The sequence below is a fragment of the Poecilia reticulata genome, linkage group LG12, assembly GCF_000633615.1.
Source record: "Poecilia reticulata strain Guanapo linkage group LG12, Guppy_female_1.0+MT, whole genome shotgun sequence".
NCBI lineage: Eukaryota > Metazoa > Chordata > Actinopteri > Cyprinodontiformes > Poeciliidae > Poecilia > Poecilia reticulata.
In genome coordinates this window covers 19,987,817-20,014,774 of record NC_024342.1, presented here as the reverse complement: position 1 = coordinate 20,014,774, position 26,958 = coordinate 19,987,817, and the positions used below count along the sequence as shown (strand labels likewise).

Genomic DNA, 26,958 nt, shown 5'->3' with positions numbered 1-26,958 from the left:
GGGGGGCTTTAAAGCCGGAATGGACTAACTCACAACCCCTCCACGACCCCCAGCCCCCAACCCAACACATCCCGACCACCACCACCACCATCATGATCATCATCATCAGCCCCCCACCACCCTAAATGCCCTCCAGCGACTCTTTCACATTAGCATACTGCTGAGTGCACCTCCTCCTCCCCGGACTGATGTCTGTGGGGGCACCTCTGTGGGCTGCCGAGGACATACACACTCTGTGGATTGTAGACCAATGTTATTTCAGATTATCTTGAATTCTTCCTCATACATCTTGACGTACCTCCAAGGCCACGGAAGGGTATCTTCTGTGACAAACACCAAGCGATGCAGGATGTGATAAGGAACGGAAACAAGATTAAAATATAATGTCTGAAAAATGCAGTGTCCATTAAAATTAAGTGCATCCAGTTTTCTTTGCTTAATTAGGAAATTGTGCCCACCAGTATAAAACCAGCTGCTCTGTGAAGGTTCCAGAGGTTTGATGAAGAATTTTATGGAACTAGCAGCCCGACAAAGACAACAACAACAACAACAACAACAACAAAATCATAGCAGGTTTGAAGCAGGGTTGGTAACAATATCCATCATCACAAAGCTAAAAACAATATGGCCACCAATATGATATGGCCACACTTACACTGACAAATCAGAATAGAGGAACATATAATGACTGAAGTTGCCAAGAGGCTCACGCTAACTCTGGATGAGTTTATTTTTCTCTCTCTTTGCGGTTATGTATTTATTTACGTTTGTCTGTCATAAAAAAAAATATTCCAAGAAAGATACATTGAAGTGTGTTGCTGTAACTTGACAAAAATGTGGAAAAGTTCAAGGGGCGTGAATGGAATTTGCTAGAATGAATTCACTAATTTAAGTGTGCTTTATTGTACAAACGAAAAACAAATTCGGTCAATAAAGACACCAAGAACGTGAGCAGAGATGCGCACTTGCTGTCAAACGAGAAAGGATTTATTTTAAAGTGATGGAGTAATGAAGGACAGTAAACTCATATTTGTGCCACTTGAAATTTAAACGACCAGAAGGGGGCAGCAGCGTGCTCTCTTCTAGGACTCGGACCCAACAGTATGGTCTAGTTTTTACCCTGAGTTTAGGCTGACAGGCACATGTTCTTTACCTTTTGAAATGTAACTTTACCAGTACAACCCATCCATTTTTATTTTTATTTGTTGCCGTCTTCACTGTCGAAGCAAATGCTTAACATAGACTATCCTGGATAATTATCATGATTCGTCACGACGCACTCTTATTAAACATTTTAACTGAATTAACTGAAGGAAAACTGCTTATTCAATTCAAAGAATTGCATCTAATAAGTTCGATTCTTAAATACAATTTGTGCTGTAAGCTCAGAAAATGTTCCAGAATTATTCCTCTTTTCCATCTTCTTATAATTTTAAGGGGAAAAAAACATCTCTTGCCTTTTTATCCACTTTTTTCCCCCCTAAACTTTTAACTTTTTAAAACTTAAAAAAAAAAACATTATATTGAACTTTTCCTCTTGTGTGTTTTTATGTGCGCGCGCTTGTGTGCGTGCGCGCGCCGCAGGCTCTACTTGATCTGTTGTTTGCGCAACACAATCACATTTCTTTTAAGCGACAGGGTGTCTAGACGCACACGTGACCGGGCGCGTCAATGCGCACTGGAGACTGGAGGAAGGGCACCCAAACCATCCGCCTCATTTACAGGCACACACACACAGAGAGCCCTTTACAACCCCTCTCCACCAACACCAGCAGCAGCCCTGCAGAGGGACTCTCTGTCGGCGTCATTTCTGCTACACACTCGGCCCACGGAAACTTCGTGCGACAGGGGAAAAAAAACACGAGGCTGGATTATATTTGACCCGACAGGGATTCGGTTTGCTAAAATAGGTTCTCAGACTCGTTGCGTGGACGCGAATTGAGGTGGTCTCTCTCTCTCTCCCGCTCTCTCTCTCTCTCTTTCTCTCTCTCTCGCTCGCTTCCTGCGTGGCTTTCCAACTCTACTCGGTTGTGAGAGAGAGCTTCAGATGTGGATTTGTTCCCTGGCTCCTCTCCGGACAGCAGACACCATCGGCGGAGAGCGCCACTGTGAGCGCCCGGATCAGGGATTTTGTGGATTAATGCTCCCGTAGATGCAGCGGACTGCTTGGGTTTTCATGGGATAATTAGGCCCCAGTTTCCCTGGTGTCCACAGCAGCATCCAGTGTACGCTGATAGAAATTTCTGACAGTGAAAATCTGCAAGGAGAGTGTTTTTTTTTTTTTTTTTTTTTCCCTTTTTTTTTTTTTTTTTTTTTTTTTTTTTTTTTAAAGGGACCAGTCCTGCAGATCGGGGCTTCTCACAGCTTGGTTGCAAATGTTTCTAAGCTGCTAGACAGTGGAGGTGATGGTGATTTATTCCTGGGGGACAAGCTGACTGTCCCGTGAAAAACCCCCTTTGACTGTTTTTCCGCTGATCTAAGTCTGCAGGAGAAGGCGACGGAGACTGGCGCATGCTACAGACTTCCTCCGCTCATCCAGCTCCCAGCTTTTCCACCGTATCCTCTCAGGCTGCTTGTCACTGCCTGGACTCGGATCCCGGAATCTTCATGATTTGCGGACACCATGCTCGTTTTTTAGCCGGGAAACCCTCTTCTCGTCCCGCATGTTTAGGACCAAACGATCGGGGCTCGTCCGGCGACTCTGGAGGAGCCGTGCGCCCGTGGAGGGCGACGGGGAGGCGGACAGAGGGACGCATGGCTCATCGGGGGGCTGCTGCATGGGCAAAGCGGCGAAGGTGGCCAAGTCCAACGACGCCGGGTCGGAGGCCGAACTAAAGGCGCTGACCCACTCGGTGCTGAAGAAGATCAAGGAGAAACAGTTGGAGGTGCTCTTGCAGGCGGTGGAGTCCAAGGGGGGCGCCCGGAGCCCCTGCTTGCTCCTGCCCAGCAAAGTGGACGCCAAAGTGGGTCAGCAGTCTTACTCTCTCCCCATGCTGCTCTACAAAGTGTTCAGGTGGCCGGACCTCAGGCATTCCTCGGAGCTGAAGAGGCTGTCTTGCTGTGAATCCTACGGGAAAATCAACCCGGACCTAGTTTGCTGCAACCCGCACCACATGAGCAGGCTGTGTGAACTTGGTGAGTTGAATTATTTGTAAAGTTCTTGTCAAAATTATTAGAAGGAGATGTGCCGGTTACAAGTTACTGTTAAATTATCCTAAATCGGATGACATCACCTCTCCAGGGCAAGGGGTTTCAAGTTTCCATAAGGTCAAAGTCGACTTACGTACGTGCCAAGAGGTCCTTTTTTTTCACAGGGGCGACTCCAGAAAGTTTCAAAAAAGGGGCGGTCTGATTAGGGGGACCAACGAATTAATTAATTAAATTTATTTTAGGGAGGCAAACCTAAACTAAAAGCCATGACAGATTTTTTAGAAGGCTTTAATGTAGAGGGAGTTCAACATAGGGTTGCTTGGAACTATTTTCATAAGAATTTACTGGCCAGAATGGAACTAAAATGAGTGAAAGTAGGATGAAATACAAATACCATGTTTTCCAGGCTACAAGTCTCTCCCGAGTATAAGTTGCATCAATCAAAATGCATAATGAAGAGGGGAAAAAAAACCCAAAACATAGCATACACTACAGTATAAGTCGGATTTGTTTAGAAATTGTCAAACATGAAGGGGGGGCTCATTAATGTTGATGATGTAATGAAGTGTTGTGCTCAGTTACTTGAATTTGAACAAGCTCACAGAAGCTGCCAACTTTGGCTTAGAAGTCTGCTGGCAATTTCTGACGCACTGATGTCCATGCTCTAATCACAGTGGTCTGGAAAGACTCCACTCCGCCTGCGAAGTGAGCAGCGGAGCGGAGACGCATGCAGTATAATTCCGGGTTGATGGAAAGGCGGTTGTAGCGGTAACACCAAGAAGGCCCGACGGCAAAGTCATTTATATCCATCTCCTTGGCAACTACCAGAGTGTGGATACGCAACTGTTTATGTACCCAACTGGGGACTCGTTACTCCAGCTAAGGCAATCTTACTTTTAGCCAGCAATTAGCTTTCATTGCGGTTGCAGATGGTAATGTTCAATCCTAGGTTAATTTCCAATACTATGGATTAATAGTTTATGGCTAAGCTACATTATACATTAGATTTGAGCCTTTTCATGACTACCTCTTTCCATAATTCAAGAAGATAAAGAAAAATAAACCGGCGGACAATAGCTTGGGTATAGAAAGGGGTGAAATGCTAATGTCGAGTTACAAATTGGGTGAATTCACCCAAAGTTGTTGGAGCTCATTAATTTCTTTCTTCCAGTCTATCATATTCATGTAGAAAAAATAAGATGATGTACATTTGAGACTATCTGGACGGGCCTCGCACCCCTCCCCATCGTGGAGGCACCATTGCTTTTTCTTTCTGTTGGGAGCTTTATCAAGTCTCAAGTCTGTCATTTGCTCTGGAAACATTAAATATTTAAGGGTGCATTTTGAAATTCTTTGACCTCCTAATAATAAAAAAATAAAAATCATTTTATGGCTGCCTGTGAAATAATAATAATAATAAAAAAAGAACATTTTGGGTTTCATCTAAGCCCTGCTTTCCAAACAAACAGCCTGGCTGCTATCTGAACATTTCATAATTGGCATTTCCAAAGTGCAGAGTGCCTCAGCCAGGACTCCAGTCTTTCCACAGTGAAGTTTCCAGCCCCCTCTCTTTCTTTCTTTCGCTCCCTCACTCTCTCCCTCTCTCTCTGTATGTGTGTGTGCTTGCTTGGCGTCCCGGGCCAAAAGAGGCCCGTATCTCAGTTTGTCCTAGACGCTGATAGTGGCCCTTCTGGCGCCAGGCGGCCCCCTGTTTATCTGCCTGCCAATGAAAGGCAATAGCCGCCCGGCCGGCCTCACTGCCTGCCTCTTCAGGCGGAGCTGACAGACACAAATCTTTTTTTTTTTTTCTCCTCTGGCTGAAGAATGACAACTCTTATCTCAAAGTTTAAATCTCTCTCTGTTTTTTTTCTCTCCTCCACACAGAGTCTCCTCCTCCTCCATATTCCCGCTATCCCATGGATTATCTTAAACCACCAGGTGAGTTTTTTCCAAGGCATGCAAATGTTAAAATATAGATATGTATGTGTTGTGTTTTTGTCTGGATTTACATAACACCTTCATTTAGTATGCCTCTGCTGTGTGTGTGCGTGTGTGTGAGACGAAATGGCTCCACGTTATGTTGTGATTTATGATAGCAGTGGAGTGGCACGCCTGGCTGGCTGGCCAATTCCAGCATGGCTGGCAGCCAGGGCAAGGCAATACAAAGCTGAGATATCAGCTATAGACTGAGTGGCACGTCAGCAAGGGCGGTGGGTATGTCTGAGTGTGAGACGGTTTGTTTGTGCCCTCATCTGTCTGTTGTGAGATGCAGACAGGGCAGCAGCATCTCTGGAGTCAGGCAGCCTTTATCACAGAGAACAATCTACAGAATGTAGTCTGTGTGTGTGGCTGGTGGGTGTCGCTGACTTACTTTTGTGGGTGTACTGTAATTTTAGGGGTTTAGGTGATTTTTATTTATTTTTTCTCTTTTGTGTATGCTCATCATTTCACCATTTTTTTGCAGTTTGGATATTTTGACCAGGGAAATGTCAGGAAGCTGTCTGTCTTCCTCGGGGCGTTTTGTACCATGAGGCATTTTGTACCTGCCTTGACGAGTGATAATTTAAAAGAGTTGTATGTCATCAATTCACAGCTTAATGTAAGGAAGTGTGGTTATGGCTGTGCTGAATATTCACCAGAAAGAGGTCACTCAACTGTACTATGGTTTGATGGGGGTTTGTAATCAGACATATTTCACAGGAGTCAACCCATATTGTTCACTTGTGCACGCATGGGTAATTATTGAAACCTATAAACGGTAATTGCTGTTTGAAAACCCCAATATGGGTCAGATTATTAGTTTTGCTGTTTGGACCATTTCATTTAGTTGTATATTCCATGAGGGGAATATTAATTGATTAATTAATTGATTGTTAGTGGGTTTTGTTCTCTGACTGTAAGCAGTGATACATTTACAGGCAAAAAAAACCCCCAACAACTTTTAATGTCACTTTTATCTGTATCACAATTATTGATGGACAAAATGAACGTTTATTGTAGATGTTTTGTGAAATTATAACTGATGGTTAAAAGTATTGTGAAATTTTCCAGTGTTCTGAGAAATGTATCTATCACTGCCTAATAATAGTCAGAGCCCCACAAACAAAATACCGCTTTAAAAAAACAATGCTACCTCAGCACTAAAGTTACATTGATGAGTGCTAACTTACTTCCAACCAGCACATGATAAAAACAGTCAATTATAGTTTTAAATATATTGATGTTAATTGATGCTGTCATAGAACCAACAGTTGGAAAAGTATTATGGACAATTCCCGCAATACTGTCCACTTTGGGGGTATGTAGACCACAACAATTATCATTTATTTATCAAGACAAATCACTATTTGTATCACAATTTCTTTCTTGCATTCTGATAATGTAATTACCCATCCCCAAATGCAAAAATAACCACAAAATGGTGCACTAAAATCCATGTACCCTGTGCATTTAAAAAAAATCTACAATTAAATGACGGTATACATGAAATTTGGGCCTTTTGGTATTAAGTTTATTATACCTGTAAAGATTTAACCATGTAGTACATTAAACACGTAAGCCATATTTAATGGTGTAAAGTAAATGCACACGGAAGATGATTTTTAACAGCTTGCAGTTTAAAATTCAACAAGAACGCCCTCTTAAGTCTGAATCTTTACAGGGAAAATCTGAGCTCTTTGAGTTGCCTAAAGTTATGTTTCCAACATGGCGGCCAGGGCTGATTGAACTTTAAAATATGAACCCTGATCAAGTCAAAATACATTGATCAGGCTTGATCTGCCTATTATTATTATTATTATTATTATTATTATATAAACGCATTTCCTTACATAAAACTGAGTTGGTTATAGAAAATTACCAAGAAATTGACTTTCTGTGGCAGAGCGCTGTATAATGGACCGATAAAACTCCAGAGAAAAAGCTGAGCTACCAACATACAAAATGGTGAACTCAACCGGCCTCATGCTGTTCTGCCCTTTTCCTTATTGTGTTATGTCATCACCTATTAGGTCAGTTTAAATTTCACCCTACAACCAGGAAAGACTGAAGAGGTGGAGGTGATGTGAAAGATTTTCCTGACTGTAAACAGCCTCACTTTTTTTTTTTTTTTAATTATCTCCATCTCTCTCGTGCTTTCTGACTCATTACCCATCTCAGTGTGTACTGGTGCAGAAAGAGCTCCGAGTTAAACAGTGACCAGTCAGCCGACTGGCCGGCTCGGAGGAGAAAGTGGCTTTCAGTGAGTGGAAACAATAGGAAGTCATTGCAGCTGCAGCTGCAGTAATTCAACCCCCTCACCTGCCCCCACCCCATAGCTCCTTTCACTCCGTCTTTGTCATGTGTCTCCACGCCGCTCTGGTAAATATTATTGCGCTTAAAAAGCAGATCCAGCATGTTAAATACAAACAGAATTGATCTAAAACGTTGGTAGTGATGTCTGCTTGACGCTCGGCTCCCTGCTGATTGGCCGGGACGGGCTGCAGAGCTGGCGTCGCGTCTCTGTATTGAGTTCAGCTGGAGACTTTCCAGTGCTGAAAGGAAACGAGAAGGTAAATAGGAAATGCAAGTGGGATGCAGACAAAGGAAATGATTATACAACTCATGTTACCACCCTGTTTCCTCTCGTGGAGAGAACGGACTGAACTTGAATTGTTGAACTGAACTGCAGGCGGCAAGGTTAAGGAGAGCAAGGAAGTTCCTGCTTTCTTATTGATCTGGGGTTTTGAAGTTTTAAGACCTAAATATTTGTCTCTTTAGCCATTTTTGACAACTATTTTTACTTTTGATCTTTTATTCAGACAGAGCATGTTCAATTGTAGCTCTATGTCTGCATCGACCTGCAAAGCTGAAGGACGTGGTAATTGGACAGTGGAAGAGCTCAGCTTATCATATAAAGATTGCCTCGGGAAGCTGTCCCGTCAGTCATCAACTCCTTTTCATTACTGGGAGTTAATGTGATTTTCTACGCCAATATTGCAGTGTTTGCTTTAGATCAGGCCGGGTTAAACTGTCACAGCATTCAGAAAAATCAGAATATTCTCTCTAAGAAGGCGACGGGATGTAAATATCCGCACGACATGGAGGAGCGGCGGACTTTACGATGCTGCTTTTATAAATCCACTGAGCAGGAAGTGAGGTTATGTGTGTCAGGGTGCCCGTCCTTCTCCGGCAGCGGCGGTCAATATGAAAGGAGCCTGGACATAAAACGGTACCTTGTCTCAGCTCTGGGGAATATAAATCACACACTGTTTGGCTCCTTCACTCTGATGCCCCCCTTTCTGCACCCTGTGGTCAGCGGTGAACTGCTGCCCGAGCGTCCAGAGCAAAGCGTGCTGGCAGCGAATTAAAGGACGGGCCCAGGCTGTTCCCCGTGCATCTCTTTGGGGAGACCGCAGCAGTACGGGCCTTGTCCGGACGTTGCAAGGGACTGCACTGTGAAACCACAGTGGTCACTGCTATCCGGTGCCTTAATTCAGTCGTTTTTACCATCCACCGAAGCTGGACACCCTAGCTTCTAAGTTCTTATTGCGATCAATTTGACTTAAAAGTCATCATTCAGTCGCACGGTGTTCAGTGGATGTTAGGTGAATAGACAGAATGACGTGTAGCTAAAGGAATGTATAATTAGTGCAGCTACTAGCGACTAGCCGGCTCCCAGCAGAGTTTCGCTGTAGTCGGTGTACACAGCTCTTCTCTTAAAGCTCCATTCATGTGTCATGTTGGAACTAGTCCACATTACAGGTCTTTGAGGGGGGTTTAGCATTCAAAAAGGAGGAGAGAATGACTAGTTTTACCTCCCTGGTCTGCCTGATAGTTTGCCCTAAATAGGATTTAAATGCATGGTTGCCTTCAGGACCTAAGTTCTGTTTGTGTAGAGGAGTGTTCAAAGGGTGCCCACACACACACAGGTTTATCCCTTACTGTAAGCTTTCTAGTTGTATTAGACCCAGCGCGCTCTAATAATATTATTCAAATGTAAGCTTGAAACTGTTTTAAAACAGATGGTATTTTATCAGCATTTTAGATCTTTTAAATGTCTATTTTTTCCCCCAGCTTTCACAAATGACAACCTGTTAGAAGATCATCTGTAAGAACAGAATATGTAGTACTTGAATTGCGATTTTAGTTTTTTTTCTCTTAGAAGTAGAATAAAGGCTACACAAACTTTAAAAACCAAATCTGTTCATTGTAGAATGATCCAGTTTGTATTTGATTTGATGTATTTTACATGTTGTGCTAAGGGACGTTCAGATGCAGTCCAGACACATAAAAACATGAAATAATCCTTTACTTTACTGCTAAAAGAAACTACAAAGCAAATGGATGCTTTGATGACATTAGCAGCTAACTGGTAGCAACTCTCTATGTTCTCACAGCACTCACAAAGTTCATCTTGTCTGGCGTTTCAGACTGGTTAAAAACCTATAAATAAAAAAACAACAACCTTTGATTAAATCGATTCCTTTTTTTGTTTTCAGCTACTGAAAATATGAAGCAACTTTTTACTTTAGTTTTGATAAGAAACTACAAAGCAGATGCTAACCTTAGCATTGTTAGCTGGCATTGTCACAGGGCTTTGAACTCGCTTATTTCTGTCAGTTTCTTCTTAAAGGTTACCCAATTTAATAAGTCATGGTGCTTTTTTTTAAATTGCTTTTGACACGTTCTTCGGACCAGAAGTGTTTAACAGAGCAACTGAAAAACTACTTCCTTTTTTACTTCAAAATAAGAGTCTATTATATGGATTCAACTGAGTGTTGAGGTCAAACGTTATACCTTCATATCTGTGTCCATTTGATCTCATACGTATTTAACTAGAAGGTCTTTATTCACAAGACATTCTTCCCTTTGGTGAGAAATATTGCGATGTGGAATATCATAACATCTCATTTTGTTATTGAGCAGGGAATAAAGGAGCCAGACTCGAGCTCTCGCCCCGGTCGTTGACAGAAAGAATCTAACCCTTTCTGGTTCAGCAGCTCGTCTGTGTAAAGAAGCAGGGCTAACATTCCTTCCAAAGCACCGGATTATAGGGGGGATTATCAGGGGTGTAAGAAATTCTCTGCTGTGTGTGTGAGAGAGGGTGTGAGCTTCATCGTCAGCGTCTTCATTAGGCATTGATTTCACCCAAGTGATTGACGGCCTCGCAGCTGCTGCTTTGCTGCCGTCTCCCGTCACACACAGGAACACGCTCGGTACTAACTCGGAGTCTCTCTTTCCGTCAGATTCTCCAGACTCTGGGCCTTCATCCAGTGAGACTGGGGGAACTACGTACTCGGCCCCTGTGGGGCTTTCAGGTAAATATTCCCACCAATACATCTCGCCTTTATATCACCCATTTTTCTGCTCTTCCTCCTCATCGTCTCCCTCCTCTGTTTTTCTTTTCCCTCCGCTTCACATTCCTCCTGACACACACATCATCTCCCCTCCATACTTGCGATGATGAGGCGGTGATTGTGGGGGCCCCAGCTTCCCCTCTGTAATAAAACAGCCAGTGAAGGAGGGAGGTGCAGTTCTCCCACAGCCACATAAATTCTTCCCTTCTGGCTCTTTGAACAACGCTCCTCTCTTCTCCCTTCTCCTCTCCCATCGCTCTCTGTGTGATGTTGTAATGGAAGACAAACACGCCAGGCTGTTGTTTGCAGAAGAATATGTTCAGTGCCTGTAGTGTTGTTGAGGAGGAGGACGGAAAGCAGGCTGAAACCGACATTCGAGTGTTTGTTTCGTCGTGTTTGCAGATACAGTGGATGTCTTTGAAGACGGAGAGTAACTCTCCTCTAGACTGAGACACAGGGCACCTTACTTTCCTTCAACTCTTACTCTGAATGTGTTTCGGGCTCCATGAGAGTCCTTCCTGTAATCTCCCCCCCACCCCCTTTAGCAGAGTCGCCTTCCTTACCCACAGGCTGCAGAATACGATGATGCTCTTGAGAGAGGGAGAGGGTTCGCTCTCCAGTGCTGTTCTCTGCTTTCATTTGCCACATATGGTTCTCATTATAGAGCCTTTAAAGCCTGTTTTATGTCAGTTGGTGTTCGCTGCCCGTTTCCCCCCGCCCCCGTCCTTTGTTTGGTGGTTGGGGGTGGAGGGTTTAGCCTTCTTGCCTGTGGGTGTCAAGAGCAGAAGATCCAAAAATCACACCCCACATCCTCCTCCAGACCATCAGGATGGACACTAAAGTCCTCCCTTTGTGCATTAACTGTTCAAACTGTGAAACCCAAGAAGTGGAGGCTTAGCAGGCACCCTCCCTTCGTCTTCCCTTCTTCGGCCACCCCTCCTCCCCTGTTTTCCTTCCTGGCGAGGAGGACATGGCCGTGGCAGCCAGCGTCTTTGGTGAATGGGCCTCCTCAGTGAGAGCGAGAGCGGGAGAGGCTGAGGCGTGATGGCCAAAGCTCTCTGCCCCCATGGTTTCCGCTGCAAGCCAAATGAATTGGGGGTGTAATCCATTCCTCCTCTGCCTCTTCTTTCACCCTCCCAGTTTTCCCCGCTTGGCTCCCTCCCTCTGGGGGCCTGACAAAAGAAACATGGCTCCCCCAGAGGCCCTGCTGCTGACCTTCCAATTCACTCACTTTGCCCTTTTTATGTTCTTCTTCGGACAAATTAACAGAGAGGAGAGGGAGGCTTAAAGGATACTGGAAGTCAGCAAGAGACTTGCTGCGTTTTACATTGTTTTACAATTATAAACTTGCTTTCTTTGAGGAGACTGGCTAGAACAACTAGCGAACTGTCCTCCGGAGACATAGTTAATTCAGACTTTAGATAAATCAGTTCTTCTCCGTTTCTACATGCAGGGAAAAGCCTAGATTGCTCAGGACGGAAGGAGTTAAGTGAACTGTGACAGCGACAAGCACAAATGCAAACTAGGCTGCCTGCCAGACTAGCGGCTCCAAAGCTCCCCTCACTAGCCCACGTCATCGGCTTGGAACAGAGCAGAGGGGAAGGGAAGAGGAGAGGACGGCTGGAGCCGGGCGTCAGGGCCACCAATCTTGGCGAAGACCTAGATCAGGGGTTTATAGGTTCACCCAGGCATTGAGCTGGGAGATCAGATTAGGGATTGCGAAATGGAGATCAGGTCAGGGTTAAGAGGGTGCTGGACTGTTGGTTATGAATCTCTGGAGTGTTAAGTAACTCTTAGTTATGAGCAGCTTAGAAGGCGTTCTTGTTGCCTGTCGAGCTTTAACATCTCTCCAATAAGTTTTTATTGAAGCAGTCGCAGCTCTGTAGAGTTGGCTGCAGAATGTCGTTTCTGCCGTTTCATAACAGCCACGGGGCAAAACGATACACCCAACCCACAAAGAGAGACAATGCATGATATACAAATCAATCCTTTCTGAGAAAACCGAAAATCCACATGTGAAGCTGTTATTGGCTACCGGCGACCAATCAACAACTTTCTCTCAGTATAGCTTGTTGCTTTTTTTTTTTCCATAGTAGTGGGGGTTTCATCAGTGCATTTGTAACAGAGTTTCCCCTGAACAAACCATATCATATCCATACATAAATATATATATTTTTTTGTCTTCGGTTGACATTCTTCAGATATTTGCAAGTTAAACATTAACACCTTTCATTGAATATATTCAGTCAATAATTTAACTAAAACTTGCCTCACTTAATTGTTCTTGAGCTCAAATATGTGGTTTTAGCAGTCTTGTGCCCTGGCCTCAAAAATGGGTTTAGACATTATACATTTATGCGTTGCAAAGTGAGTATATGGGGCGTGGCTTCATTCGTGAACAAAGAATTAATTAAATGCGTAAATTCAACTGAACTTCCACAAAGATCCACACTTCATTATATTTTCAGTAAGATAATGTCTTGTTTATTTCCATATATCTCAATTAATTTGCAATTAATGGCTACAAAATAACAAAATCTACAGAGGTACTACTTCCTTTTTTACTTCAAAATAAGAGTGACAAACGTTGATGAGGGGCCAGTCTTAAAGCACTCTTCTCTTATAATGAAGAATAGCGCTTCACAAGACAGACTTGACTTTGACAAGAAGTTTACAATTTTTTTAATTTTTAATTTTTTTTTATTAAATTTTTTTTATTTTTTATTTAGAACTTGCGGCTACAACAGCAGATCAAAAACTCAGGTCCATCTAGATCAAAGTAATACAAAGTATCAGTTGCTTTAAGTGCGAGTTTTGTTTGATAATTACTGATGCGAAGTACACCATGGCCTATACGTTCAAGTATTCCATAAAGTAGACTTCTGTTTGTGCCAGACGCTTGAAAGTGTAGCATCTGAGTGTCAGTGGCATGCCTGCTGGTGCCGTTGGGGGCTGACCCAGAGTGCCTGTGTGTAACCGGATCCAGTCGCACAGTGGTGGCATGTACACTCTCACATACACACACGCACACACTGGCGAGGAGATAAAATGACCCGGTGCGAGCCCTGGCGCATGGCCGATTGTCACACAGGCGCTTCCTCCCACTGCGGGTTAAATTTAGGCCAAGTTGTATTCTTATACCGCCAGCCTACCTCGACAGACAGTCACCCGGCCCCTTGGCCAGTCAATTAGTCATTCAGTGAATTGGCTTGAAGGGTAACCTTCATGAGGGGCTGTGATGGAGATTAAATTTAGTCCTGGCAACATGGCTCATTAAATAAAAAAGAAAATAAAAATTAGGCTTTATTGGCATTATCTTGAAAGATTTTCACACGAGGAGGATTTTACACTTAAGAAAATTAAGAGTGGAAGCTTGCAACAGAGCACCCTCAGTGTGCCTCCGCTTGCTGAGCATTCCTGCCTTGTTTGGGTTAGCAGGGAGAGGAAAGGGCCGCGCAGGATATGACCTCATGTCTTTGAGGAAAAGCCGAGCGGACAGAGAGGTAGCCGAGGCCTCATCTTGATGGAAAACAAACACTGGGGGTACACCAACCAGAAATGAAGAAGGCAGGGCATCAGAAAGAGAGGAACTGAACGGAGAAATGCACTCTTTGAAAACGAGGACTGCTTTCACCAAAATGTACTGCTTAGTTTCCATTCCTTGTTGGTTTGCTCGTGTGAGCACTGAGAGAAGGGAATGAAGAGGCAGAGAGAAGATGGCGGCTTTGGGTGGAGAGAGAGATGGCCGGCAGCTCTCCTCGGTTCTCTGTAATTTGGAGGATGCGTGTTATAGCCAGCGAGCTGAGCAAAGCGGAGCCGGGCCGCTCTGTGCTGGGCCAGGATCTCTCATTACTCCCCACTTCCTCTCCTTGCAAGGCAGCCAAGCCAACCTCTTGGCAAGGGACTTAATTTTGGTTTTGGCCGCCCTCTGTTCCCCACCCTGTGTCATTATGCTGCACAAATCGGAAAAACATGCACGCAGAAGGCGGCGGATGATGGAGTGGGATTGAGGAGAGTTGTGTCTTGCTTTGCTCTGCATGTATTTTGTGTTTTCCCTTTGCCTCGGATGCTTTGGGACGATGTGCTTGCCGGTAAAAAACATTACCTTTAGCGCGGTTGACAGGAGGGCTCTGCAGCTCTGGTTCTGAGCCAAAGCTGGACGGAAGCCCAGGACAAGATGAACATTGTTTTGGTTCGCAGTGACTCTGTGGGAGTGGGCTTTGACATTACCTAAGGTATGAAGCTATATCTGGGGGGTTGGGTGAATGAATGTGTGAAGGGGGCAGTGGAAAAGGAGAACTCAAACCACTTGTATGGAGGATTAAAAAAATGGAAATAAGTGGAGACATATGCCCATAAAACCTGCGTGCATGTGTGTGTCTCCACCCTCCTGCCTGCTCATTCATGGAGTCAGTTTGTCTTTTGTGTACTCTGGAGTGCCTTTGTGTGTCAGTAACTGCATCTCTATCAGCGCTGGAACAACCACATACATTTAGAGGTATACAGGGGTGTATATATAAACACAAAAAATAAAATAAAAACAGCGCTCAGGCCACATCCAACTGGAACTGCTGGTTGTCTGTTTTCGGTTTGTGGTTTCTGATTTAGTTCCCACGGTCTTTTAGCCGCAACAATGTAGGCAATTGTTCATCTTGTCTGTCCATCTATCTATATATATTTGTATGTGTGTGAGGGTGTGTGACACTGCTTCTCCCAGATAACGATCTTGTGGGAAGTCTCTTGACTTGTGTGTCTGCAAAAGTGAGCTCATGACATCATTCTAGCCGGCCTGGCACCGTGTTTGAAAGTACCTTGTGTTTATTTGTCCTGTCACCCTGGGAAATCTGGGCTGCAGGGAGTGGTTGTGTATGTGTGAGGGTGCAAAGGTCAGCCTGATGAAGTGTTGTACCAAGAACTCAACAGGAATGGGAAAGAGGTCCAGCATTAGGAAAGCAAACGTCCCATTAGAAAGCATTGTCGTACAGCTTTTGGGGACCTCCTGAGTGCCATGTGGAAGATGCAGGCCAGGGACTGGAGGGTTAAAATATTCACAAGTTTTTTTTAAATATACATATATATTTCTGAATGACCATGAGAATCTCCTGTGTTTGAAAAACTGAGTTACGGACAGCAAGTAGGGAAAACGCGTGCAGTTTCGTCTCCTTATCTTCTCCCCCGGTTGCATCCGGATGGCTCATGTTCGAGATGGCGTGTCTGCAACTCATTCTCTCTATCTGTGTTTCTGCAAGAAGTCAGATCTGCAGATAGACAAACCGGGCCACTCCCCTGTGTGGTTTTCCTGCCATCAGGGTTTATTTACGTTTCTTGAGATTGGGGTGGAGGGTGGCGGGGGGCGTTAGGGCGTTAGCAGTTTCAGTTACTTGTCATCTTAAAGCTTCACTTCCTGTCTGTTAGCTAAGAAAGCCATTCCAGCCAATCCTCCAGACCAATAATTAGCTTTGGTGTAGGAAAACAACATGTAACATATAGGACCATAACAAGCTAGAGACAAGCAACGTGCTGCTGGGTCTCAGATAGAATTGGTAGTGGTTTTGAATTTACTAGAATATGAAGAAATTATAAGGTTTTCTCCATTCATGTATCAAAGCACACTAGCCTTTAACTGGGTTTTATTAAGTACATTTAAGTAGATGCTGTTATTTGATTGGTTTGATGCATTTAACGAGTTGAAGTTAAAGCTCCTCTTCACTATGAAACTGTTCATTTGCACGGTGATACAGTTTTGTTTGGCATTTTTTGCTGTCGTTAACAGGTATCACCACTAGTCATCCTTTGGTGGCATTGATACTCAGCTGAAGATAGTCGGTCCTTATTTTGTGAAGCTGCTGTTGTGTTGCATTGACGTGAGATGAGGACAGTCTACTCTCCTCGGTGCTGCGCAGTAAAACTGCTGTCCTTTCTTTTTTTGGAGTGGCCGCCTGTCATTGAATTTCTGGCTGCACAAGAAGTGAGCCAGACAGTCCTTAGAGGCGCTGCGAGCTGGCTGTCGAAGCGTTGTCCAGACTCTAAAACTCCAAAAGAGAGAAATCAATGACACCTCATGTTTTGTTTGCAATAATGGAGGGATGCTTAGCTTTGACTGCAGATGAAGGTGCACTCACATGCATGTACATCTTTTGGGAGTGGTGGCCTGGACTTATACGGCCTGGCAGAAAGAACAAAAGGAATGCCTCCAGGCTGACCCTTGACCTTTGGAATAGACTTTCCCCGGCTTGCGAGAGGGTGTTGACTTAGAAAATAAGGCACCGTGACGAGCCCTTCCTCCCCCACCCCCTGGAGCCGTTTCCCTCATGTCTTCCTCATTCCAGTTTTCATCCAGTGTGTCTGATGACAGGGCCATTACACGTCTGAGGCGAGAGAGGCCCAAACAGCCGCAGATTTCTGAGGGATCGATGCGAGGCGCTTCTTGGAGCCTTCTCGCCATTTACTCATATTGAAACTGTACAGAACCGAAGGTTGAAAATCGTGTGCGGGAGATGGAGTGTAATGTGTGTGAATCGGTTGACTTCTAAGAATAGCACCAACCTGGTGGGTGTCTGTGCGTGTGGAGTCAGACAGAGGTAATGATTAACCTTTCCAGACTGTGTTTGTGTCCCTGGGAGAAGTGCGGCGAGTCTAGCACCTCCCCGCCCTCCTTCACAGCCGTACTGCCTCGCTTCCCCTTCGGCTCAGTGCAGTTGTCTCGGCTAGCTTGGCGTCTGCTTTATTAAAGCTGTACGGAATTAAAACGGGGGAGTTGACACCCTGTTAAGTATGTCGTGCTTATGCTAAAAATTCAGCACTGCATGACTGCATAGACGGTTTGAGAAATATTTACAGTTGTCGGATATCTGTGATGCGTTACTTGCAGGTCACAGAACTACATATGATAAGGACATTTGTGCGCATAAAGATATAAGGCTTGTAATATTTTCATACGCTGCACAAAAATGTATTTATTGTACGTTTAGTTGTAGTTGTCAAACTTGTCATGTAGCAAATCTAACTTTCACTAGAAAGTTCTACTCTGTGACTAACACAAGCACAGCAAACTATTAGCTTAAAAATATTTTGGACCATCTGCTCAGCTAGCTAGCTAGCCAGCCAGCAGTCTGCTGCTTTACATACATGTAGCCCATAACTGACTCACTGCAGTTTATATAAAAATTGGAAATATTAGAAAATATTTCCTATTGAGTCTGTCTGACTTTTAAACATTTTAAAATGTGTGTTTGATTTCATTTAGCCAGCTTACTGTCAGTGTGCAGAGTAGGTGAGATGTCTGCAGAAAAATTACCTAATCCTCTAAAACCACTTAAAGACACTATGAACTATAAACCATAGAAGCAACATGATGGATGAAGTTGAGTGCTTTTGTACTCAAAAGTTTTTTAAACCTTAGTTGTCCGGTCCGTTTGCTGCTGTTTTGTCCATTGCAAAAACTAGCTGTAACTAGGACAGCTGGACACATCATCACTCGAGAGCTCCATTGCTTTGTTGTGAAGAGGCAGGAAAAGGCTTTGTTAGATGTGGAGGTGCGGGGGTTGGGAGTTTGCATGTGGACCCCATGGGACAAACGGGAATGGGACACAGCAGCAGCAGACAACTGACAGGAGGAGGACAGAAAGGGTTAGAGTGACAGATGGCCACAGGCTGCCGGCTAGCCAGCTTATCTCTGGCGAGGAGGAGAAGCCCGAGACACAAGAGGAGCTTAGAGGCCAGAGTGCAGAAGGGAGCAGGTGGGGAGGCAGACAGAAACTCAGACTAATGCTTCAACAGGCAGACGTCCAGAACCCGACACGCAGACAGATGTACAATCAGAGCCCACAGTGAATATTCAAGACCTGGAGCTAATGAACAGACACACACAGTGCTACTAGTGTGACTTCATCTGACACACACTTATGAGAGATGCATCTGAAACAGTGTCAGGCCTTAACTCCGCGAGCTTGACACCCTTTACATGCGATGATTATTTAAAGAAAAACGGCACAAAAACCCCATGTTAAATAAGCACTTGGAAACTAAGGTGAGTTTACGTGACGCCGCTAAAATTAGCGAGTGTTTTCATACATGCATGTTTGTCCAGCAGCATAACTCATGAGGTGTAAGCTCATCTGCTGTCAGAACAAGCTGTGAACATTACTATTTGCGAGGCAGCACCCCGCTGATAGAGGAGTCTGGCTGTCTCGCCTTCCCGCCGGCTGATTCACTCAATGGGTTTGGGTTTGTTTACCTGCAGGAGACATCTGAGCGTCGACAGAAATCTGCTGATGTCTCTGTTAAAAAGTGGTGGCACGGATATTGAAACACAAGCATTTTTGTAGTCCGTTCGCAGTTTATTTTGTGAAAAAGACACAAGACTACGTCAGTATATTGACTTCTTTTCTTCATGAAGTTCAGACTTGTATTTTTTTCCGCGGTCTGATACCTGTTTATGCTGGACAAATAACTAACATAAGCTTTAAAGTAGGAGTCTGGACATTTTTTTCTTGACGGTAACAGATATTTTTTGTGAAGACAGTTTTATGTTTCTAAAGACATATGTATCTCTACAGATATAACTACTGTCTGTAGTGAACGCTGTTTTATTCCTGCTGGAAATATTTTGATTCTGGGCAGTTAGCTGAAATGCTAGGCTAACAATAAGCCTGTCTGCTCTTTATTCATGCATGCTTTAATTATCACTTTGTCTCATCTTAACTCTTCATTTATCGCCAGCTGACAAAATGGTAAAAACCAACAACAACAACAAAAAACTCCTACCTTGAAAGCTCAGATTTTTTTGCGTTGATCATGATAATTTAGCTGCCATCATTTCAGCTGCTCTCTTCAGGTCTCTCTCTACGTATCTGTCTGTCTGAGCGCTACAGGTCACACGAGATAGACTGACCTGAAGCTGCAGCAGTCAGTTCAGTTTCTTTGTGAAGGTCAGCTCAACGGGTGAAAGAAAAGTCTTACTCTGGGAAAATTCATCTACAAAATAATGCTTGAAGCATGTAGCAGTTTTAAAAGCCATCAAAATGAGAACAGGCTCATTTTTTTAAGACAAAAGGAGCCATGTGCACATTATTAGTCTTTAAAATCTGAAATGACTCATAAATAAGTCAAATATCACTTTTTTTTATAGGGTGACCCTCTGCTTCTTGACTTCCAGCAGTTTGCTTCTCTCCTGCCTTGATTATCCCCCTTTTTCCTCTGCGGTTTTCTCACCCCATGAGTTTAAAGTTTCTCAGAGGCTAGTCCACGAGGCGGGGGAAACGGCAGGGCCGTTAGTGTAGTTCTGAATAGGAGAGTGTTTTCGAGCTGCAATGACGGGCTCAGACAGGCAGCCGCTCTAATGACCTATGACGCCAAGCTCTGTCTCTCTCAGCTATAACACACACACACACACACACAGCAGGGCCCCACAGGTGAGCTCCACCAGCAGGCCCGGGCATCCTTGTCCTTATCAACCTTGGTTCTTCCTGTAATGTGTAAAACATGCCGGATTTGGAGACTGTCTGGCATCTTCTTGAGACATAAAATGCCGACTTGTCTTTTATCAGAAAGATAAATTCTCCTTTTTGCCTGCATTTAGTCAAATGGAGATAGCTGGTTGCTTGGTTTCCTTTAGCACCCCACTAGGATGGATTTACGATAAATTCCCCGAGGTTCAGCTCAGTGCAACTTCAAAGAACACACCCCCGCTTGTTTTATGGAAGGCATGCTTTCAGTTTTGCTGGCCCCCTTTTCCTTCTCCTAGACTTTTTCTGTCTGTCTTCTCGCAATGTTTTCTTTTTACCTTCCTCTTCCCCCCCCCAACTAATGAAGGCTAATGACAGGCCAGGATAAGTCGGCCTGGGCCAGGAGAGATCCTGCCGCATTAGCGTCGCAGTTAGTCCCAGACGGGACCTTCCAAATTACCGGTTGCATTCACAGCTACTGCTAGATGAAAGGGGGCAGGTCCAGGGGTTCTGTTCAGGTTTTCCTCCAAATATATGCCCACATTCCAAGCTTTCCTGATGTTTGGGAAATGGTCTATAGGGATGGATATTCATACACTTGAGAGAAGTTGCCGCAATGAGGCGATCACCCCAAAAAGCACAAGAGACACTTAAAAGTCCAAAGAGGAAGCAAAGTTGTAAAAGTAACAGTCAAAATATGTAAAAAGCATTCCTCCTCCTCCCCACCCCGCCCCCTCTCTGTCTCAATCTATTTCCCTTGCGCCTGACTGGCTCCCTTTTCTTACTGGGAGTCGCTGGAAGCCAAATTTCTGCGGAATAGAGATATGAAGGGAGAGTGCGGCGGCGCAGGAGGCGCTCTAAAGGGAAAGGGGATAGATTTTGGAAACTGGAGCGCGGCCAGTACTACACTTCTTTTCTACGCTCAGGGGAAACTTCAGACCCACGAGGCCTCACTTGTCAGCGATTCAGATGCCGAGGGTTGGAGAGTTAACGGCCTGCTTCTGACGCCTGCCCAACATGGTTTATGTGTTTGTGTGAAAGCCCTGCATCAGTTACTGTGTCCCAGTCGGTCAAACTCTTCATTTCCTCCAGCAGGGCGAAGTATGTTGCTGTAGAGACAATCAGGACAAGAGGTTGACGTCAGTACATTGTTGGCCGGGCCGCTACAAAAATACAGCGAGCCAGACAGAAGATAAGCATTTAATGCCTAGATAAATATTGTACTGCATGTGGAAACTTGCCTGGCAGTGCGTCTCCAAGTTGATTTTTCTTGTCTGTGGTCCAGGAATTCCAATATGGTTTTCCTGCATGGCAGAAATTGTGGATGACAGCTCTGTTTTGGCTCTTGACGAAAGCAAATTCTCCATTTCCCAAAACGGGGATAAGGATGAGGTTGTTCAGCTGTAGCAATGTTTAAGCAGCTTTGTTGCTCAGATCTAGACGACATCTGATCACATCTTTCATGAAGTCATCTTTTTCTCCTCCTTCTCTCTCTTTCTCCTTGATCTGCACATTTTCATTGTCCGATGTCTTACTTTTATGGCAACTTATTTATCGCCTCTAAGCGTCTCCATATCCTTGTTCCCCTCTTCCAGATTCCCTGGCATTGCAGGAGTCAGGAGAACCGGCCCACTGGTGCGTGGTGGCGTACTGGGAGGAGAAGACACGCGTCGGACGCCTCTACTCGGTCCAGGAGCCCTCTCTGGACATCTTCTACGATCTACCTCAAGGGAACGGCTTCTGCCTGGGCCAACTTTGCTCGGACAACAAGTCCCAACTGGTTCAGATGGTGCGGGCCAAGATCGGCTACGGCATCCAACTGACGCGCGAGCCAGACGGGGTGTGGGTGTACAACCGCAGCTGCTACCCCATCTTCATCAAGTCGGCCACACTGGACAACCCGGACTCGCGTACGCTGCTCGTGCACAAGGTGTTCCCTGGATTCTCCATCAAAGCTTTTGACTATGACAAGGCGTGCAGCCTGCAGAGGCCGAATGACCACGAATTCACGCAGCAGCCTCGCACGGGCTTCACGGTGCAGATAAGCTTTGTGAAGGGTTGGGGACAGTGCTACACCAGACAGTTCATCAGCAGCTGCCCGTGTTGGTTGGAAGTAATCTTTAACACGCGATAGCAGCAGCAGGAGCCTTCCTCCTCTTCACGCTGACATCTTCAACGCCCACTCACAGAAAAAAAAAGACTTTTTCCTTTTTTTTGTTTTTTTTTTTTGTTCCAGAGGTTCAAATGCAGAAGAAGGAAAAAAAAGGATTTTAAAAGTGAGAAAAAAGTATAAATTCTGATGGACTTGTTTAATAAATGTCTGAGATTTAATTAAAAAGAAGCGAAAAAATGTATTTTATGTTATATATAAATATATTATTAATTGTAAATATGAAGACGTTTTATATGCATCATTATTTATGTATTGTGCAATGTGTTGATGAGAAGAAAAGAAGATGCACTTTGCTTAATATAAATACAAAACGAAAGAAATGCCAAAATTAAAAAAAATACAAAAAAATACAAATCATATTTGTCTTGTCTATTTTTGGGGATTGAGGCAATTCATTTAGTTTAAAATTCTCTTAGCTATACTGGATTTAATCCCACCTGTTAACTTCTGTGTTCTAAGAAAATCAGCATCGGTTTAACTTTGTGCTCCTGGGACACTTTGATGTTGTGCTGCAGGCCTTTAAAGCGTTTTCCTCCAAGTCGAGATGAGTCAGACAATGTCACGAGCTCGGTTCCCTCGGGCTCGTTACTGATCGGCAAAATTGTCTGTTTTTCCTGAGTTATTTGGGGATGAATGTCCCACTTCCTCTCTGTCATTAACTGACTCATGACATCACAGTCAGGAAGCACTAATGACAAATTTCAGGAACCAATAAAGTCAACAGCGGGTCTGGCTTCCTGGAGAAGCATCTTTGTTTTAAATGGCTGATTTAAGAGAATGGTATGTTTCAAACAAAGAATCCTGCGCCACGCCTCGAGAGAAGATAAACAAACGAAGTCTTGGAAAACTACAACTTAAACATCTCGGACGGTGCTAGATTTTATTGGTAGAACATGATGGCCTATTTGCGACCGCCCGTATCCCTGAAAACAGGACAAAACAGATCTTCTAACAAACATTCTGTGTTTGTGTGGCTGTCTGGCCATCATCCTGTTGAGAGTCAGATGGGTGTCTGCGAAGAGGATTACTACTGTAAGCCTGCTTTACCCGCACAGTCTCCAAGCCCTAGATTCACAAGACCCAGATTCCACTTCCCATTGTTGGCTCTGTTGGAAATAGTTGGAAAGCAATTTGCAAAACACATCGTGGGAGACTGCTAAAAAAGACAGAGCAAACGGTTTAGAGTCTTAGAATATTATTTGTACATTTAATTAATTCTGGGTATTTATTACGGATGATGGCTATTAAAAAAAGGAAAACAGGGCAGCGTGTGGTGCAGGTGTAGAGCAGCCACCATATTCCAGGGTTCGATTCCCAAACCGTCATTTCCTCTTCTCTCTCTGCCCATTTCATGTCTGATCTACTGCAAATAAAGGCCACAACCTTCTCCCTTCTGTTTTAGCTCATCACTCCTAAATTTGAAAGATACATTTTAATGTCAGACACACAAAAAAAATGAAATTAATACAAAAAACTGTAAGTTTCAGCTCATTCTACATCATCTTAGTCAAACCTGCCTTCCTGCAACTTCACCAATTTTTGTTTTACATGTTTTGAGTCTTTTCAGGATTTTCTGGTAGACAGCATAGTTCATGGTTCCATCAACTACAGGAGGGTTTCTAGGTCTTGAAGCAGCATCAGACCATTAACCCCAACAGGCTTAATTGTCTGCATGGTGGATTTTTGGGGGGTGAAATCCTGCTAGTATGCTAACTCTCTTTGTGGCATTGCTATTGAATGGTTTTAGCTATTGTTTGCAGCTAAGATCTCCAGGTTTAACCAACTGTTATTTCTGCAAGAGTTAACCGTTATTCAAACTAAATATTATTTTTAGCTCATCCTAACGTTTTTGGCTGTCAAAACGGGTAGCTATTTAATTCTATTTACATCTTTTGAAGCAATATTCAAAATATATTTTAAATAATTCAGTTTTATTTGGTAACATTTTTATTCCTTTATGGAGTGAACTATTCAAACCAACCTGACCCTGTGAGAAAATACTAATAACCCCCCTTTGTTAAATCAACAATGACCAGTGATGAAGCACAACAGTTAGAAAACTGAATAGATTTGTGCTGGTTACACCTCGATCATCCAGGAGGTCACAAAATAACATCCAAGCATTGAGGCCTCACTGGCTTCAGTTATGGTCAGTATTCATGTTTAATGAGGAGTTGGGAAAAGAGTTTCAGAACAAAAAGTCACTCTTGATCAAAAAGACCACAAATGTCCTTTTGGAAAAAAATTCTGCGAACCGATGAGACAAACCTGTAAGTTGTTCACAGGGGTTCATCATCTGGCATAAAACTAATAGTTTTCTGAAAGATATCACTTAGAAAACAGCTTGTTGAACAGATTTTTTGTTTTGCAAACTATAGTAGATCCAGGTGAGAAAGTGTGTTTCGGTTTCAACAGAAAACATGCCATAAAACAACAAAAGCACCGAGACAAGACCTGGATCTTGAAAGTTTTCCTAACGTTACCCCTGTGGAGCCATTAAGAAGAAACCAAGTGTGTTTCGTTCTCTTTTCGTGTTTGTATTTGTCTCTGCCAGGCTTTAATAATGCATTAATTTTGTGTGTTTTACCAACCTGCATGGCTGTGAAGGGTGTGGGCTTTTCCAGATTAAATGAGCACTGAGCTAAATGGAACAAGTTTGCATGTTCAGTCACATTTTGGCTGGTTGTGGTTTGTGGTTGTTTGTTGGGTGTGCAGACAGTGTGGTTGAGGACTGTTGGATTGTTTCTTTTTCCATCCATCCACATCTTTTTGTTAATGATTTCCTTAGCGGCAGACTTGGCTGGATTTGGTAAATATCTATGAGTAAATTGTTATCAATGTTTTTTGTTTTGAAAAAGTTGTTTGTTCCCACAGAAACAGATGAATCATTGTCAGATTGCCCATTCAATCCAGCAACAAACACTATCCACATGAATTAATTACACCAAACATAAGGGCCAGTCATGTTTTGGCAATAAAATAATTAATTTATTGTATTTACTTTATCAACAGTAAGTGAAATATGGGCCCCAGATACACAGAGACATGCACATTATCAAAACATAGTTTCAAACACAATGGGGAACTATTTCCGTATCCACCTTGTTGTTTCATTAAAAAGCAAGAGGTTATTGTCCGTACAATCTGCATTAAGACCTTAAAAAATGCTAAAATTTACAAGGAGCTCTTGAAATTTTATATAAGCCTATAATTTAACACAATAAATTTGCAAGAACCCTAACCCTAGCGATCAACATTAGGTATAAAGTTGCTTATTTTAAAACCTTGTATGCTAAACATGCATAAAATTATATATTCAGCTGGCCAATTTCAGAGTACCAAGAGTTAGCATAACAATATTTTTTGGACACTAATGTGTCTATGACACTTCTGAAGTAAAATTATATTTATTTGAACAAAACTCATATATTTCACAATTTATATTTAGCTGTACACATGCCTGTACAAATGCAGTCACATTCAAATATAAATACAGAACATAAAAGAAGTTCTTTTTTCTTCAATAAAGTCAAGCATATATAGATTATTTACACACAGACTGATGTTTCCGAGCCTTTTTCCAATCAATTATGATGATTTTCCACTTGCAGCTAATAAAAACATGACATTTAAGATTAAAATGTTACATCACATCAATATAAGAACCATTAACAATACAGAGATGTGGCCTTGATTAAAGGTTTGTTTAATATCTGCTTAAAGGTAATTTATCTTTTAAAGGTACTTTTAACCTGAAGATTGAGAATCACATGAATGCATCATCTAATTTATCAAATATGAATTAATCTATGTATGTATGTGTTGTTTGGTGCATATTCATAGCCAATGTTTTACTGTGGTTGTGCTTTGAAACACAGCAGTTTGTGGGAGGAGGGGGAGGGGGGGTGGATAAGACAATCTGCCCAACTGCCAGCTCCCAGCAGGAGGTGGGGGGGAAGGGGGGAGTGATTCTTTGTGGGGGTTTGGGGCAGTCTAGCCATGTTTACAAGCTGGAAGTGTCGGTTAAGAGTTTAAAGAAGAGGACAGTCTCTTCTGGCATTCATATGCTTATTTGGCTCCAGTATGTCCTGCAGTGCTGTTTTTCCTAATGACTGAGAGAGAAGGACATGCACACAAACACATTCAAACAAGCTGATGTATGCCTTAAACGCAGACAGCAGGCTTTGCATGAAAAAAGATATTTAAAGTTTTCCTCTCATTAGCTGACAGAAGCTAGAATTTTATTCATTGTCATTGCAAAAACCCATTCTCCAGAAGATGAGCGATGTTGATTTCCTGCAACAGCCACATCCAGTTGGGCATTTTTCCATCCATCCATCCATCCATCCATTGGGTGGGTGGAGGGGCAGATGGATGGACCACGGACAGGTCATCGTCAGTGAATTAAGAGTATTCTTGAATCACACAGCAAACGATTCAGTGTAAAACTCAGACGCTAATCATTTGATTACAGCGAGCAACTCAAACTACCATCATGTTACGACGAGACCAAGACCCGCTCTCTAGAAATCAAACAATTTTGAGGACTTTTTTTCAAACGTCATGCCCTAGATACTGCATGAGACCTCATGTATTATCTAATTTCATTTTTAATCAAAGCAGCTCCAGCACATTTGTGACAGCACTCAGGCTTACAGGAGATCGACTTTGAAGCGCGGCGCTTCTAATGTCGTGTTTGCAAAAGCTCAAATAGGTAAATAAGCCAAAACACATTAATAATTAGTGTTTTATATATATAAACTTCGCCTTGCTCACATATATTATTCTTAAACTATACTACATTCTGTTAATTGCATAACCTTCAGACATAAGGAAGATGCAGCTCAGAGGA

The 26,958-nt window shown here is 43.3% G+C and overlaps 1 protein-coding gene across 1 annotated transcript; it reads left to right on the top strand.

Annotated features, from left to right (window-relative positions):
- Nucleotides 1–1,641: 1,641 nt before the first annotated feature.
- Nucleotides 1,642–22,178, top strand: smad7 (SMAD family member 7). Its single transcript, XM_008424483.2, has 4 exons — nt 1,642–3,135; nt 5,035–5,088; nt 10,377–10,448; nt 21,529–22,178. The coding sequence occupies exons 1-4, from the start codon at nt 2,664–2,666 to the stop codon at nt 22,065–22,067; spliced, it is 1,137 nt and encodes a 378-aa protein (XP_008422705.1). The 5' UTR covers nt 1,642–2,663; the 3' UTR covers nt 22,068–22,178.
- The last annotated feature ends 4,780 nt before the right edge of the window (nt 22,179–26,958 follow it).